At 46.3% G+C, this 18,379-nt stretch overlaps 1 protein-coding gene across 2 annotated transcripts in view; it reads left to right on the top strand.

Moving 5' to 3' along the window:
- EDARADD (EDAR associated death domain) overlaps positions 1-8,197 on the top strand; it is a 52,763-nt gene extending 44,566 nt beyond the window's left edge. For both annotated transcript variants that reach the window (XM_036016041.1, XM_036016042.1), the window contains exon 6: positions 5,518-8,197. In XM_036016041.1, coding sequence (XP_035871934.1) covers positions 5,518-5,900 — 383 coding nt within the window. In that variant the 3' untranslated portion in view covers positions 5,901-8,197. The remainder of the gene's footprint in view (positions 1-5,517) is intronic.
- Positions 8,198-18,379: the final 10,182 nt, after the last annotated feature.

The following is an 18,379-nucleotide window of genomic DNA, read 5'->3' as shown; positions in this document are numbered from 1 at the left end:
ATTTTTCTCTCCCCTTTATTCCCCTCCGCCCTGCACCCCTCCTCCCACCAGCATTCCCCCACACCCCTTAGTTCATGTCCACGGGTCATACTTATAAGTTCTTTGACTTTTCCATTTCCTATTCTATTCTTAACCTCCCCCTGTCTATTTTGTACTTACCATTTATGTTTCTTATTCCCTGTACCTTTTCCTCCATTCTTCCCCCTCCTCACTGATATAACCCTCCATGTGATCTTCATCTCTGTGATTCTGTTCCTGTTCTAGTTGTTTGCTTAGTTTGTTTTTGTTTTTGTGGGTTTTCTTTTTTTAGGTTCAGTTGTTGATAGTTGGGAGTTTGTTGTCATTTTATTGTTCACATTTTTGGTCATCTTCTTTTCCTTAGATAAGTCCCTTTAACATTTCATATAATAAGGTGCTTTAACTTGACCTTATCTGGGAAGCCCTTTATCTGCCCTTCCATTCTAAATGATAGCTTTGCTGGATAGAGTAATCTTGGATGTAGGTCCTTGCCTTTCATGACTTCGAATACTTCTTTCCAGCCCCTTCTTGACTGTAAGATTTCTTGTGAGAAATCAGCTGAGAGTCTAATGGGAACTCCTTTGTAGGTAACTGTCTCCTTTTCTCTTGCTGTTTTAAGATTCTTTCTTTCTCTTTAATCTTAGGTAATGTAATGATGATGTGTCTTGGTGTGTGCTTCCTTGGGTCCAGCTTCTTTGGTTCTCTCTGAGCTTCCTGGACTTCCTGGAAGTCTATTTCCTTTGCCAGATTAGGGAAGCTCTTCTTCATTTTTTTTTCAAATAAGTTTTCAATTTCTTGCTCTTCCTCTTCTCCTCCTGGCACCCCTGTGATTTGGATGTGGGAACATTTAAAGTTGTCCCTGAGGTTCCTAAGCCTCTCCTCATTTTTTTGAATTCTTGTTTCTTTATTCTGTTCTGATTGGATGTTTATTTCTTCCTTCTGTACCAAATCGTTGATTTGAGTACCTGTTTCCTTCCCATCACTGTTGGTTCCCTGTATATTTTTCTTTATTTGACTTTTCATAGCCTTCACTTCTTCCTCTATTTTGCGACCATACTCAACCAATTCTGTGAGCATCCTGATTACCAGTGTTTTGAACTCTGCATGGGATAGGTTGTCTGTCTCTTCATTGCTTAGTTCTTAGTTTTGGAGCTTTGATCTGTTCTTTCATTTGGGGTATATGTATGCCTGTTAGGTAGTAAGGGGCAGAGACTTAGGTATTCGCCAGGGCAGGGCAACCCACACCACTTTGTTGTGGTGGTGTATGTGGGGCAGGGGTCAGAGAGAGAACAATGCCATTTACTGGGCTCTCCCCCCGCTTTCAGTCACTTCCCCCACTACCCACAAGCAAATTGGGTCCTTCTCATGCTGATTCCTGGGTGGGTGGGCTTGTGTATATTCTAGGACCCTGTGGGTCCTCCAGCAAGCTCTCCTGCAAGGCTGGGAGTTTCTTCCACCACTGCAACCCCCACAGGTTTTTACAGCCAGAGGTTTTGAGGCTTTATTCCCCCCCCACCCACGCTGGAACCCTGAGCTGCATGGTCTGTCTTGCTCCTCCATTGTTCCTCCCAGTTTATCCTCATGCAAATGTGGGGCTGCCCACTCCCTTGCCAGGCTGGCCCTCCAGCTGCTGCCTTGCTGCGAGTCCTCTCCACCCTGGCTGCCTGTCTCTGTCCCTCCTACTGGTCTGAATGAATGTTGCTTCTTTAACTCCTTGGTTGTTGGACTTCCATACAGTTCGAATTCTGGCAGCTGTGCTTGTTTTTTGCTTTTAAATCTGTTGTTGTCCTTCTTTTGGTTGTATGAGGAGGCAAAGTTTATCTACCTGTGCCTCCATCTTGGCCAGAAGCCTGAATGACTGTATTATTTATTTTTACAAAAACTGACTTTTGTGTATTGTATGGTGATCTGCTTCTTCCCCACTTGGCAGAATATCGTGCATTTGACCCTATCTTTAAGCAAGAGCAAAGAAAATTCAGGCTTGCCCTCATATACCTCTCTTTCAGCGAGAAGCTCCTTTCACCCTTAGAAAGGTGTTCGGTCTTTTTTAGATGAATTAACTCTTCCCACCATGCAGCTGAAGTCTGACTGTTTGGCACACCATCCGTGTAGCCGGGGAGCCACTCTCTGTGTATTATGTAGAAACGTAGCTGCATCTTAAACAGACGTGGGACGCAGCGCAGGCGCTTAGGGTGGCACAGTGAACGGGAAGCCTGTTCAGTCTCCTGCACGGAGTCAGGAGGTGCAGACACAGCAGTGGGATCCCTAGTGAGGCCTTTGGCAGGAGCAGGAAGACTTCCTGGAGGAGGGGGATCCGAGGTGGGTTTTATAGAATGGATGAAGGTCACTAGTGGAAGGGAAGTTCAACATAGGAAGTTCAGGGAGGAGGAAAGAAGAGAGGAAACACCAGAAAGGGCATGGAAGTAGAAAAACATAAGGTATACTTTTCCGCCTGTGAAATTGACAAAGATCTCTAAAGCCTAGTGCCTGGTGCTGAGAAAGGTGACGTGCCGTGAGGGAGGTGCCACCCCCCGGCTCTGGTTGGAGTGTGAGGGGGTGCAGTGTCTGTCTGCGGGAGGCAGCCGGGGCAGAGACTCCGGCAGCTGAGGGGTGCTGGCGCTGTGGCCTACGGGTCCTCTGACTTGGGAGATGCTTAAAAATGTATATGCAGGGGTCTGCATCAAATTACTACCCATAGCTGTGAAATCGGGAAAACCCAAAGTGTCCATCATTGTATATAACTTTTCAATTTTCTATGCTGAATTTATATTAATATTTCTTTTAATTTAATTGAGCTTTAAAAAACAAAACAGGAAACGTGAGTTCTGGGAGCCCAGTCCTCCAGCTTGTCTGGAGCACAGGCCGTGCTGGGGGCTGTCCTGGGACTCACACGGGCAGAGTGGCCGGAGCTTCCCCGGGAGTCCACAGTGGTGGGGACAGGTGGGGGAGTGAAACTGCGGTGTAAGTAATCCAGGTGCTTTGGGTGCCCAGGAGGAGAGTGTCCAGTATGATTAGAGGTCCCTTTCATGGTGGAGGTCCTCTGGATGTGCAGGGGGCTTTCCAGTGGTCAGTTCTGGAGCCTGCGAGGGCGGGCAGGGCCAGGCACCCAGTTGTTCCATGCGCCCAGCCGCTGTGGGAAGCACTTGCTCTGCACCATGCACTGAGCTGGGTCCAGCACTTGTGCAGAGCGAGAGGGGCCTTCCTGTCCCATGAGAGCTCTGGGAGTGGGGGAGGTGACCAAAAAGAAACTGTGGAGTGGGGATCTCAGGGCCAAGGACAGAGCTAGAATGCCCCCAGGTTACTCCCTAGGACTGGGCAGTGGTGCAGCCTGGGGTCTCACGGGGACAGGCTGACAAGGGAAGGGACGCAGTCTCCACGTGGTGGGAAATGCCTGGGGGATGCGGCATGGCGGTCAGAAGGAATCTTCAGGGAGGGCGCGGCCTGCAGTACAACCTGCAGTGTCCACAGGACCACAGAGTCCTGGGCGCAGTTGCAGCGCCAGCAGTACCCAGGGGAATCGGCATGTTGGGGACCTGGGCGGCAGCAGTGATCCTGAGGGTCAGGTGGGGGCCCACCCCTCTGTCCTTGAGTTTTCTTGCCGGGTCACAGCGGCCCTCTGCCAGCAGCTGGGGTGGAGGGAATTGGGACCAGACTCCACAAGGTTTGGCGGAGATGAGGAGAGGTCAGCTGCTGCCTGAAGCCCGAGAAGGTGAAGAATGTGGGGAGGCATCGGAGGCAGCGGGTTTTGAATTCTCCTAGCAGTTCAACTCTGAATTAAGAAAAGAGGAAGGGAAAGTGGCTTCAGCAGGTTATGAGACCAGAGGAGAGTGGTTTTTTGTTTGTTTGGGGTTTTTTTTTGCAATAGAGGAGCCCTTATACATGTTTGTAGATAAAGGAAATAGTAGAGCTGGGGTCTGGAGGTGAGGGGACGAAAGGAGACATTTGAGGAAACAAATCTTGGGGAAGGCGGGAAGGGAGGCTCACGGGAGTCCGTGAGTGAAGCTCGACAGAGAGGAGCGATGCTGTGCCCATGAGCGATAAGTCACCTCCTGCAAAGCTAAACAATGCCTTTGTTAATGTAAGCCTTTCTTCTGGTTGTTACAGAAATGTAACACCACTAGAGAAAGTTTGGGAAATAGCAACATGATCCTACCATATTAACGCAATGGCTATTGTTATTTTTTGTACATTTCCTTCCACAGTAATAATATTAACATGGAATCTTCACATAGTCTAATCACAGGCAGTTTTCACTAAACATTACAGCACAAGCGTTTTCTGGGTTGCTGCCTAGTCTTCATAGCTCCTTAAACAATATTCTGTCAAGTAGATGACATGTGAGTTGTTGAAAAAACGGATGAGACTGTAACAAAAATGTTCGTGGGCACACATACTTCAGACCGTCTCCTTGGGCAGGACGCCCAGAAATTAGATCAGTAGGTCATGGCGCCCGTTACCTTTTAATGTGTGCTTGCCCCGAACCGCTGGTTCTCTACCTACCACCAGCAAAGTGACTCCCTTTTCCCAATTCTTTACTTTTCTAAATTGGGATGTCCACGGCTTAGCATGGTAAAGGTCATTGTAGCTTTCCAGAATTTCCCAGGCCAGGGAGGGGTCTCCCGCGTGGCCCTTGGCTGTTAAACTCCCACCACGGAGGGATCAGGAGGCCCCTGCTAGAGCAGAAGGGAGGTCCCTCGGGTTGCTCCGTGGCAGCGGAGACCTGGCTCACCACCCGCGGACTCCCTCCTCCTAATGCGCCCTGAGCGCATACACCAGGCCGGAGCTGCCTGGTGGGGGCGCGCTGTTCGCCCCCTGCTGGGCTGGGCTCTGCGCGTCTGCCCTGCGCCTGCGCACTCCTCGAGGTGTTGGCTCCACTTCAGAGGAAGCCCCGCGGGTGAAGAAAACGCAGATGAAGGCGAAGCGATGATAAGGTGACCGCAAATTTAAAAAGTAAGCTTTCAGGCATTATCAAATATCACTCACTTTCAAATCTGTGTGTGGAGTGGATATTCCAGTTTTCAGGGTGTGTGTGTGTGTTTAAAGACCTTTTACAGAATTGTGCAATCCGTGCACCTTAACGTGCTGTGCTTGGCACGAGGCAGCTGTCAGGGCAGACTTGTAACTTGGAAGGGATAGGGGTTGAGGTGCAGGCAAGTAGGGGCTGGTTTGCTCTTGGGACCGCAGTCTGACCCCAATGCACTGGTGATCTGCCCCCCTCCCCCCAACCCCCTCCGCCCCCGCTGATGCCCTGTCCCAGAGCCCTGGGTCTGGCCGGTAGCCCCGCGTTATAAGACATAGAGTCTAAGAAAGGACGGGAAAGGGGCTTTATTGATCAAATCTCACTACTGCTTCCAGCACAGCCACCTGTCCTGGGCCGTCAGAGCCCACCGTTGTGTGAGTGTGGACACCGAGCCTCTTGCCAATTCAGACAGAACGTGAGGGACGGAAGAGCTGAGGCAGCCCGTGGGCGCTTGCTGACACGTGTCCTGTCTGTTCCAGATGTGAGCGAGGTCAAGTCCTGCCGGGACAACTGCACTTGCTCCTCGTGCTCGCCCCGGGCCGCCACCATCAGTGACTTGCTCAATGACCAGGACTTACTCGATGTGATCAGGATAAAGCTGGACCCGTGTCACCCGACGGTCAAGAACTGGAGGAATTTTGCCAGCAAATGGGGCATGCCCTATGACGAGCTGTGCTTCCTGGAGCAGAGGCCCCAGAGCCCCACCGTGGAGTTCCTGCTCCGGAACAGCCAGAGGACGGTGGGCCAGCTGATGGAGCTCTGCAGGCTCTACCGCCGGGTGGACGTGGAGACCGTCCTGCGCAGGTGGCTGGATGAGGAGTGGCCCAAGAGGGGGTGTGGGGACCACCCCAGACACTGCTAGACCTCTGCTCCTTCTCCCTGGCCTCTTTGGAACGTTCAAACAACCCAGGTCAGGGAGCAGCGGGAATCCGTTCTTTCTCAAGAACTGAGGATAAGCACGTGGAACGGAGGTTCTCCTGACGCTGGTGGTTGTGGGGAAGGGTGCATTATGTTTTGGTGGCGGATTTTTGCTTGTTTAGTTTTGCACATGTTTTAATTTAATATTTGAATCTGGAATTGGCAGAAACGTTTCACAGGCTCCTCTAGGGACCCGGGCCCGGGCCCGCAGTCAGAACAGATCCGTGCCACGATGAAAGTTCCCCCCACGTGCTGCTGAGGTCGAAGCAGGAACTCAGACGGTGATGGCCCCACATGGCCCTCGCCCACGGGCTCCTTCTCGGCCAGTGGCCGCCGCTCCGAGGCCGCGGCACAGACAGGGCCCTTGTGGGGTCTGCTTGTGACTGGTTTGTTTTAACGTACTTGGTGAATGAACAGGACACTGGTATTACGTGGTGATACCTTTCAGAACACCTGCGCCCTCCTTTTATTCCAATGCTTTCATAGTCTGTGCGCTGTCAAAAATGTCATTTGCTCAAGTATTTTTGAAAGAGATACCAAAAATCAGTGGTTACTGGGAGGGAGGAGTCAGGAATTAGTAGGTGAAAGGGCCGTGGGACTGGGGTTGGCAAAGAGGGTGCAGCGTGCCCCTTGGTCACCCACAGCCTTTAAAAATTAGCTTGGAATGGACTTTGACATCTTCTGCATGAGGCTGGCCGTCTCGCCCACCCGAGAGGGAGCTCTGTTAACAAAGAAACACAAATCACCTGGCCCGCAGGTGAGCTGCCCCTTCCAGCACTTACTGTCTCAGCTGAAAGCCGCTTACTTAGCCAGCAAGGGGTGGGGGGATCTTTAATGGTCATGCTGGAGGGGAGGATAAGCGTTAAAATCCAAATTTTAAACCAAATGAAATATTGGGTCCAAAGATCTAAAGTTCTTACGTGATGCTTAAGGGGGAAGGGAATCATGGCAGACGGAAGTGTTTGTTATTGGACAGACCAGATTTTCTAGGATTTGATGGGGGCAGGGATGTGGGGAATTGCAAAGCCTTGGTGTGCTTGACAATTTCATGAAAGTGCTACTTGGATTTGGCTGTGGGTTAGAAAATTAAGGCACTCTGTTCAATTGGGGAGATTCCGTATGTCTGCTTAAAATAAGCAAAAGTGATGGGTTAATGTTGATTAGAGCAGTACAAGAAAGGTTAGTGTTAGCTCAAAAGAAAACAACCAGTGTTTTTTGGACTGATGGTTACCGTGGTTTTTGTTAGGTTGCTGTGATGTAAAGTCAGCCTCACCATCAAATGTAAACTCCAAAGTAGCAAATCTGCTATTGCCTCTCACTCAGAGACTCATGCCTCTGATTCAGCTCACCCGCCTTTGTCAGAGTTATCAGATCAATGTCAGGATTATTGCAAGATGCATGCAGAGTGACAGCCAGTAGTAAAATGTAGAGAGTTTAAAAATATATATTTTTAAATATTTTTGCAAATTGAAGTCCAGTGAGGTGACGGTTAAATATTTATCATCAGCCATGTCCTGGGCCCTGGGGAGACAGACTTCCGAGGGGCTCTGGTCTCCTAGGAAGTAGACTTCCCATGCCATGTCCTCATGAGGCGACATGTGACACATTTGTGCATGTTAGTCCAAAACTTACTGTGGGTAAACATAGATGAGCTTTCAGTGTTCATGATCAACATTTGAGGGAATTGGAACTAAAAAGGCTGTGATTATTTAGTGCCACATGGTACTGGACCCTGGCTGTCCGATGGTCATTGCTCAGTGTGTCCTGACACCCCCTTGGGATGTAAAGAGTGGCCAGCCTGACAAGTGTCCTGCTAACTGCTGCCTGGCCCGGTGCCACTAGAAAGTCCCTTCTGTCCCCAGGCCACTGGGAAACTCCCTCCACTCCTTCCTTTCATAGTTCCCTCCCCCATCACCACTGGGGGGAACTTGTCGCCCCCACTGCAGGGCAGCCTGCGGGGCCCATGGCCGGCTGAGGCAGTGGGGGAACCCCTCTCTGCTCCCGTCCTCACCCTGCTTCTTCCTCCTCCCACTTGGGACCCTGACGTCCCCTACACAGAGAATAGGAGGGCAGGTGGTACCTCCAGCCCACCCAGCCATCACTCCCACAGAGGGGGGTGGAAAGGGTTCTGCACATCCGGAGGCTCCCTCCACGTCCACTGACAAAGGGCAACCCGAGGGAGGAGGGGGCGGAAGTGACACTCCCAACACCTCCCTGCCCTCCCCCTGCTGCCGGGCCAGCCTCTCTGGGCTCCTCTCCAGGTCCCAGCTCAGGGGAGGCCCCCTGGTCCTGAAAGCTACTCTGGGTGGTGGGACAGCAGCTGGTGGAGGTGGGCGTGTAACCCCGTCAATAGGACCACAGCTGCAAATAATTTTTCTTTAAAGTTTCTACTATCCCAGATTTTAAATCTGGAAAAAAGGTGGGAATTTCCCCCCTGGAAGCACCGCTACATGCGGTGAGGCAGTTCCACAGAACCATCCGTTCACCGCATCGCAGGTGTGTGATTCGAGAGTGCTCTGTGGGCTGTGGGCTGGCATGGGCACACAGGTCCCTGCTGACCCCGCTCCTATGGGACATGTTCCAGAATTCCAAACTCAGGATTTCAGTCTCAACACTGACTTTTTAAAAAATATTTTATTCATTTATTTTTAGAGAGGGAAGGGAGGGAGACAGAGAGAGAGAGAGAGAGAAAAACATCAATGTGCAGTTGCTGGGGGCCATGGCCTGCAACCCAAGCATGTGCCCTGACTGGGAATCAAACCTTCAGTGCTTTGGTTTGCAGCCCGCGCTCAATCCACTGAGCTATGCCAGCCAGGGCTTCAACACTGACTTTTAAGTGAATGTATCATCATAGGTCTCTTGCATGTTGCTGTTCCATTCTAAGTGTCTGCCGAACTTACCTTTGAATCGGATGAGAAACGTTGACACAGAATTCAGGTGGGTCGGTGTGGGCAGAGCTGAGCGTGCTCCGTTATCTTGAAGCTCAGGAGATACAGGAAAACCATGTGACCTCACAGCACTACCCGCTCACCTCTCCATTTGGCAACATCACTTCCAAAGTCCTGAAGGCTAATGATTTCTTCCCCTGGCCATGAAAGCTTAAAATTCCTATTACAACTGCAGGGGGGAAATGCCAGCGTAGAAGGGATTTTTAAAAATCGGAGAGCTGATGTCAATGTGCTGTTTCAGTTTGACTCTGTCATCGTCTGCACAGACTGACGTCTGCAGGGACTGGCATTTACTTTATGAAAAGTTTTGATTATTAGGGGTATGATATGAGTAGAGAGAAATTCAGCCAAAAGATTTTAAAACATAAAGTTCATTCAGACTCTAGACTTCGACTTCATGCAGGGTGGCAGCATAATTCTCTACTGAAATAGAACTGTAACTCGATTGTGTAATTACCCAAATACTTTAAAAATTTTAATTTATAGCAAACACTGTAATGGGGCAAATATGCTGATACTGCACAAGGGCAAGAGTGAGGAGGAAGAAAATTGTAACTAATTGATCAAACTGTTAGAATGTAAGGTCATTAATACACAAGAGCTTTGCTGGTATGCTGTCTGTGGGTGTCTGCGTTCAGTTGGCCACACTGGTGCTGAGGTCCTTTTGCTATTGGAAGGATGAAATCTCTCAGCCAAATTCTGAGGCACGCACTTTTAAACGGAGCGCCCGCCTGCAGTGTTACAGGATTGGGCGCTCCGTAACAGGCATTTTATTTGGCTGCAGTACATCACCACACGCAGCGGGTGAAAGCTAAGCCGCACTGACTCCACGCACACAGGACACGGACTCGCATAAGCTGTAAGATTTCAGATGATTAGAGTTTCAATTGTTTGCCAGGATTGGCATCGATATCATTCAGTGTTAGAGAAAACTCGGCGTAATAGACGAGACGCTGTGCCCGTTCCTTCACTGCGGTTGTGTTGTGGTGCTGCCCTCTGCTGGAGGATGAGGTCCACACACCCTTTCTGGCTGGGCAGCACCTCCCGGAAACCAGCGTAACACCCAACTTCTGTTAATTGATTGTATGTTTAAAAGCTTAAAAAGTGCAGCACTAAAATAGCCCTCCCAGTTAGCCCCCAAAACTGGGAAGTGCACAGCTATTTCACAAATGGGCAAAGGTACGTAGAATGTGGCCGGCATGAATGAGGGCCCAGTCCCCCAAAGGTGCCCCTACTACATCACCCATCATTCAGGTCTCGGTGGGACAGTCCCCTCTGCTTCCAGGTCCGTACACTGGGAACCGGTGGATACTGGGTCTCTCCCTTTCAGTTTAGCACTGCCCGGATCCCCACGGTCACAGCGCCTGTGGACCAGGAGCACCAGCGCCCCTCTCCTCTGAGACACATGCAAAAACATGTTCTTCTGACTGCAATATTAGTAAATACGGCCCAGCAGACTTTTTTCCTTCCTTTTTTAGATGAAGAAATGTTTCGTTTCGTTTTCAGCCAAGACTATCCCCCGTGTAATACTTTTCACTTCTGCGCTCCCTGTGGTGTGATTTTCCTCTCCTTGGTCCCCGTTCCTGCCTTTTGTTTTGGTTCTCTGAGAGCCGTTCGCCCATTTCTCAAGTCGGACCCCTCTATATGCCTATGGCCTTCTGTCCCCCAGCTACCGGCCGGCCTCTGCTGCTTTTCTTCACTTACACACACAGAGGCAATCTGTGGGATTGTCTTTCCTATTTAATGGCACTTGGGACCTAATAACATTAAAACTGTTTTCTAACCGTGTGACTGAAAGTACGTAATGACGCGTGCCCAAAGAATTGAGGAGAATGATCTGTCTGCCCGTGGGAGTTCAGGCTCCTCTGAACCCTGTGCAAGAGGCTCTAGCTGCAGGGGGGCGAGTGTCTGGAGAGCGCTGTGGTTGCTGCGCTAAGCCCCGTGCTGGGCCTGCCAGAGGTCCATGCGGTGGGTGCGCACCTGGTGGGACCCATCACCTGGAGGAAGATTCACGGCACAGGTCCTGCTCAGCCTCCGTGCCTTCTAGAAATCAACCCTGTAGTTGCACTGAGGTACGGTTTGGAATGCCTGAGTTCACCACCCCCTCTGAAAATGGAAGAGAGGGTAGCCTCCCATGACTTCCTAAGCCATCTTCTGTGGTAGTGACAGCCTTGGAGGCAGCCCTCACAAGCCTTGTGGATGACGTTTCTCCAGCCATTGAAGGCAATGCCTTTAAACTACTGAATTTTTGTGATACTCTATGTTTATATATCATAATGTTGTACTTCTGAAGCTGCCTTCATTTTGATCGCCTGTATGATTTTGTATTTTTCTTAGAAATAAAGGTTATTTTTATCTATTATAATGGGTGCTACAAAATTAAAGATTGATGTCAACCACCATGTCTAATTGGTGCTTTTATGTAGATTCCAACACAGTCATTGATTCAGATGTTTTGTGGGTCAATCAGACACCTAGTGAGCTTATAACATGTGTCCCCGGCACTGAGGGGGCAAAGATAAACAGCACCTCCCACTGTCCTGGAGCCTGTGGACTCCGGAGAATCACCGCGCACAGGAGAGGTTCTCCTGGGGTACAGCTCAGTAACTGCATAGTCACTGTTGTGCGATAGATCTCTAGGACTTTGCATCTTTCAAAACTAAAACTCTGGGTCTTGGCTGGGTGGTACAGTTGGTTAGAGCATTGTCCTGATACACCAAGGTTGCAGGTTCGATCCCCAGTCAGGGCACATACAAGATTCAACCAATGAACACATGGATAAGTGGAACAACAAATCGGTGTCTGTCTGTCTGACTCTCTCAAATCAATGAAATAGAAATTTAAAAACCCTTGAACTCTGTACCCATTAATAACTCTCCATTTCTTCCTTGTACCCCAGCCCAGAGCAACTACCATTCTTTCTGTTTCCACATCTCATTTAAATGGAATTATCTTAATTGTCTTGTTGTGACTGGCTTATTTAATTTAGTATAATGTCCATTATTCATCCATGTGGTAGCATGCATAGCAGGATTTTCTTCCTCTTTAATGGGGAATAATATTCCATTTTATGTATGTATCACATTTTGTTTATCCATTCATCTAGAACAAACACTTAGGTTGTTCTCACCTCTTGGCTATTGTGAATAATGCTGCTATGAACACAGGAATAAAAGTATTTCTTTGAGATTCTGCTCTTAGTTCCTCTGGATATATACCCAAACGAGGGATTGCTGGATTCTATGGCAACTCCATTTTTAAGTTTTTGAGGAACTGCCATACTGTTCTCTCCACATCCTTGCTAACACTTGTTACTATTTTTATAAAAGCCACCCTAATGCATGTGAGGCAGTATGTCACTGTGGTTTTGCTTTGCATTTCTCTAATTTAGTGATGTTACGCATCTTTGCACATACTCGGTCACTTCTATATCATCTTCTGCAAAATTTCTGTTAAAGGTCTTCGCACATTTTTGAATTGGGTTACTTGTTTTTTGTTGTTTTGATTTTGAGTTGTTATAGTTCTTTACGTGTTCTGGATATTAACCCCTTATCAGATAAAGACTTGCAAAATGTTTTCTCCCATTCTCTAGGTTGCCTTTTTACTCTGTTGATTGCGTCCCTCAGGCACAGACTTTTTAGGTTTGATGTAGTCCTATTGGCCCACTTAAAGATTTGTTATCTGTGTTCTTGGGGTCGTTTCCAAGAAATCACTGCCAAAATCCAACATCAGGAAGTTTTCCCTCTGTGTTTTCTTCTAGAAATTCTATAGTTTAGATTTTATGTTTAGACACATAGTCCATTTTAAGTTAATTTTTGTATGTGGTATAGGTAAGGGTACAACTTCATTCTTTTGCATGTCACTAACCATTTTTCCCAATTTTGTCTGTTGAAGAGACCTTTTTTTCCCCATTGAATGGCATTGTCACCCTTGTGAGGTGACTTCATACCAGGGGGTTATTTCAGAGTTCTGTGTTCTGTTCCGTTGGTCTATGTGTCTGTTGTCACGCTAGTAACTACTCTAATTCACTTACTAGCTTTGTAATATGTTTTGAAATCAGAAAGTGTGAGACCTCTAACTCTTTTGTTATCTTTCAAGATTGTTTTGGTTATTCAGGGTCCTTTGAGGTTCCCTACCAATTTTAGAATTTTTTTTCTATTTCTGTAAAAAGTGCTGTTGAGATTTTGATAATGATTCCAATGGATTTATAGATCACTTTGGATAATATTGTCAAATTGTTTTAACACATAAACATTTGATTTTCTCTTGAGATGTAGCCTGAGGACAGAAAACTTCAAATAAACCTTGATTTTGTTTTGTAATCATATCGTTATGATAATATTTGCTTTTTATCTTGAAACTATATATAATAGGGTAAAGCAATAAGTAATTATGTTAATGTTATTAGAGACCAAGATTTCACAAGAAAAATGAGGTACAAATGTAAAATTTAAAAAGTTAAATGAAAGCATTGTAGCTCTGTATTGAATGAAAAGAAATAAGTAGAAAGATATTTTTAAAAAATGTTTTCCTCTAGCATCACCCACTGAGGAAGTTACGAAACCAACCCAGTTGCCAGAAGTATCCCTGGTCAAGGTTTGGTCTTTATATACTTCCAACTAACAGCTCCCGTGGAGAAACTGTGAAGTCCAGATTTGGTAGGAAACGAAAATGACAGCTTGGGACATCTTGTCATACCAGTGGGCAAGGAAACTAAGATTTGTGTCCAAGGAACACCAAGGCCAGTCAAAAGGGTTCTCTCTGGTTAAGAATGGGATAATTTAAATATCAAAAAAAGAAACACAATAAATATATTCATATCCATGAATTCATAATGACGCTTTTTAAAAACCAACTCATTGGCTACCTTTTGTGTGAGAACAAAAAGTGGGGAACCAAGTTATTAAGAAAACCCCCAAGTACAGGGAAAGGATCAAGGACCTACCCTGCCTTTTTGTCATAAACCTCATCTTAGTGTCATCAAGTAGTTGGTGAAAGAAACATTTCCCTATAGAAGAATTCCAACTCATAAACACTGTGGGATGATGGAATTTATATACCACCATTTTTCAACCCCTAATGAAATAATGGGTAGCAATGACCATCGATAGCTAGCTGCTAAAACCTTGATTGAAATGTGACAGAAACTTTGTAATGGATGGACCAGGCTAACAACAGCTGAAGCCACTGATTAGTCCTGATATCATACAAAGAAAAACCAGATTTCAAGTGCCTCCTGATGACTCGCCACTGGAAGTACATACCACCCTAAAATTGAACCCAGGTCTTATTAAACCTGTAAGTCTAACCACCAGTTTTGAAGTTTTTACAAATTAAATGAAGTCTGAGATTTGCTTTAAAATGAGTCATTTGTAGGAGGGTGTGGGGGTGATAGATGACGCACGTAGGACCACTGATCACGGCTGGAGCCGGACCACATGCAGACAGGGTGGGGGGGGAGGGCCCATCACCGTCTTTACCTATGTGCATGCTTTAAAACGTCCAAAATAAAGAGGTTTTAAAAGAGTATTTGATTTCAATGACTTCTTTTTTAATTTGGAAAAACCACCTGGATTTCTAGCTTGCTCCAACCTGTCACAAATTCTTCCCTTGAGGTTTCACTTGTCACTTTTATAATGAGCTGTGTCAATACAAGCTGGCCGAGGAGTGCTGCATGCTAACAGGGTTGGCTAAATCCTGAGGCGGCTGCTGAGGGAGGCCTTCACTGGTATTGTGGATCTTGCGACTTTGATTATGGGAACCGAGATTATACTGAGCATTAATAGTTTTTCATTATTGTATTATTTATTTTTACCTACTCTTAAATTATTGTACTATTTTATTATTTAATTCTAGTTTTAAATTATTGTATTATTTATTATTACCTACTTTTGCCCACTCCTGTATTTATACTTTTTTTCCCTATTCTGAGGTATTCCATTTTGTTTGGACTTTTTTTTTTAATCCTCACTCTAGGACATGCTTTTTGATTTTAGAAAGAGAGGGAGAGGAGAGAGAGAGAGAGAGAACCATCGACGTGACAGAGAACCATTGATTGCTTGCTTCCTGTATGTGTCCCGAGTGGGGTACCCACACACGTTTTGGTACACAGGATGATGCTCTAACCAACTGAGCCATCCAGACAGGGTTGTTTTGACTTTTAAAATTTACCTAATTTCAGACATATTTTTCTCATGTGAAATAACAATGCGTATTCTTTGGTTAATATACCATAGTCTGTCAAGTCATTCAAGAAAAGTAGTTATCCCTAACCAGCATGGCTCAGTTGGTTGGGCACCGTCCAGCAAACCTAAAGGTCACTGGTTCAATTCCTATTCAGGGTACATGCCTGGCTTGCAGGTTTGGTCCCTGGTTAGGGTGCATATGAGAGGCAACCAACTGATGTTTCTTTCTCACTTTGACGCTTTTCTCCCTGTCTTTCTCCCTCACTTCCCCTTTCTCTAAAAAATAAATAGCTTACAAAACAGAAAAGTATTTTTAAAAATAGGACAGCATCTCGTTCTTTGATCCATTGGAATGAATTAATTTAATTCACATTCTGAAGGTCTCTTCCATCTCTAAGATTCTTTCGTATTATGACAAAGCCATAGTTCTAGAAGCTTGACTCTCACACCTGGAAAGACTAGATTTGGGATATGATCCTGTGGAACATAAGAGGTAAGCCTGGCGAATCTGAACACAGGGGGTCTGGAGGGCAAAAAGGAGGTTGAGCGCTCATGGGTGGTGCTGATGATGGATGTAGGAGAGGACCACTCACGTGAGCACAGTTAGTAGTGTGTTGGTAAATGTTTAACATTTGGGGGAGGAGAGTCCTAAGTTGTAGCAGTTGCCTATTTCCATGGTGTAAATACTCCCATCCTGTCCAATTTCAAGGTGCACAATTGGCTCTCATAGATGGTATGAGCCACCTCCTGTTTGGCTAAATGTGTTTTCCAAGTTAGGTCATAACCCATTGGTGGGACTTGCCAACATTTTTGTGGGTTATAAGCAGTACCTTTTAAATGAAAAATTAGAAGACTTCACGCATAATGAGTATTGTGTTGCAAAATTTTGGTTTCCATAATTTTAAGTATGTACGTAACAAGTCATAATGTAAATGTAGTCCTTCTTGTGGCTTGGAAAAAAGTCTAAAAGGCACCACTGTGGTATCTTCTGTCTTTAAAATAAGCACAAATAAAAACAAAAGAAAATCAAAATCTTCTCTTTACCCCACTGTTTCCTTGGCTTCCATGCTCTGTTTCTCTTCAGAGCAAAACTTCTTGAAACATTTAATCATTATTTCCACCACTTCTTCACCTCTCAACCCACCGTCGTCGGTCACAAACGACCTCCATGTTTCTAGGTCTGTTGTTTGCCTCTGTGTTCCTTGACCTCTCAGCAGCATTTGGCATAATTGGCTGTTCTTCCTCCCGACTTTCTTGGGCTTCTGTGCCATCACTTATAGCAGGTCTTCATGGCTTCCCCTCCTCAGTCTGTTATTGGTTTTTCTCTTCTTGACTTACATCCTGTGTCAGTTGTCCATCTAGCTACTGTCCTAGGAATTTGACCTCATCAAATTCCATGACTTCATCTCATACCATTTTCTCCTTGTCTACTATGCTCAGTCACGCAGCTGGCCTCTCTTCCCGAGGACACTAAATGCGCTCTCAGGAGTCTCAGGTTCCTCAGCCTGGAAGTCTCCTCCCCAAGATCGTCATTAGCTTCCTTTCTTTCACTCACCAGCAACTTAAATGTCAGCTCTTTGGAGAGGTTCTCCCTGGCATCCTACTAAAGTAGCCACTCAAGTCCTCACAATTCCATTATTCTATCTTAACCTTCTCCAGACACGTTGCTGTCTGCATCTTTTGCTGGCACGTGAGCTCCATCGAGGCAAGAACTATTAAAAGTCCCCGGTCTCCTGGAGCTTATATGCTGGTGGGTGAAGTAGAATAAAATAAAAAGGTAAATTATGTAGCATATTAGAATATGACAAGTGCTCTGAAAAATAGAGCAAGGAAGAGTGATAGGGATTTTGGGGGTGGTTCAGGAGAGTTTTAAAGCAATTTTAATTCTGGTGGCCAGGAAGCACCTCAGAGGACTGATATTTGGGTAGATGTGAAGACAACAAAGGATCAGATGCAAAGGTTCTGAGGTACAAGGCCAGTGTGGTTGTCTCAGAATAAGAGAGGAGGAATGCAGTAGGAAATGAAGTCTGAGCATTGGGGGCGGGGGACGGGGCAGACCAGCAAGTGCTTGTAAGAACTTAGATCTTTACTCAAGGGATGAGCAAAAGCTAAGGGAAGGTTTCAGCAGAGGAGTAACATTGTATGGATTATGCTTTGTTATCATGTCTCTCTGGCAGCTGGTTGAGAACAGATTGCAGGGGGGCAAGGGCAAAAGCAGGGATACCAATTAGGAGGTGTTCGCAATAATCCAAGGAAGTGATGTGGGACTTCCAAATATTTACGTCTCTTCTCTGCATCTGGAAGCATCTGTGAGGCGAGTACAGTCTTCCCCCCTTACTTGTGGTTTCGTTGTCTGCTGCCAACTGTGGTCTGCAATGGTAAATAGAAAATCCTAGAAGTATGATTCATGAATTTTAAATTGCACGACGTTCTGAGGAGTGCTGGAAGGTATCCGCAAAGCCTGTTGTATACTCACAATCCTGATCACTGGGCCTTGTCGTGGCGGATATTCAGTACGTATGTATTGATTTTAAGTTATATAAAAAACATACTGAGCTCATTAAACAAAACAGGGACCCATAAGGGGGTTATTTTTAAAAGAGTAAGTTCTTGGGATTTGTGCATCTTTTAATCAGGAATTACTTCACCTACACTGGATTTCTGGCTCTTTCACTCAGATCCATTTGCACCTAAATCCTATCTACCAAAGAAATAGAACATCGATGTGTATTTGTTTCAACCTAGTTTGTAAAGGAGAGGTGCTAAACCCAGGCAAAGTGGCGAAGAGATTCAATGGCTCAGTAACCTAATACTTCCCGTGCCTAGGAATCCCCACTAGGCACTATTCCTCATGCTAGACTAAAGTGGTCTTCTCAAGCTGCAATAGAGTCAGACAGACAGAACATGACATACAGAAAGACGAGTCCATGTCCAAGGCAGTGTGTGTGTGTCAAGGGCTAACACAGCAATTTAAGTTGGATCCTGATAGTGAATCCAAACTTGTAAAGAGAATGCAAGGGAAAGAGAAAAGTAAGTGACTCACACCTGTGTTCACTGGCGTGGGATGTGTAACGAATCTGCCAATTTAAATTTAAAAATAATGAAAACAAAAGCTACAGAACAGAGAAGGCCGTACCAGTGACACTGAAACGTGTCACAGCAAACGTGGAAAAAAAAAATAGTAGCGACAGGCAGGAACAGAAAATGAGCTGCGAGCCCAGCCACCACGACGGCCCACGGGACTGTGTGTCTCTGAAGCCTTCCCAGCAGCAGGTCGGTCAGGCTCGCAG

This window comes from Phyllostomus discolor, chromosome 15 (genome assembly GCF_004126475.2).
Source record: "Phyllostomus discolor isolate MPI-MPIP mPhyDis1 chromosome 15, mPhyDis1.pri.v3, whole genome shotgun sequence".
Taxonomy (NCBI): domain Eukaryota; kingdom Metazoa; phylum Chordata; class Mammalia; order Chiroptera; family Phyllostomidae; genus Phyllostomus; species Phyllostomus discolor.
This window is presented reverse-complemented; position numbering and strand designations above follow the sequence as displayed.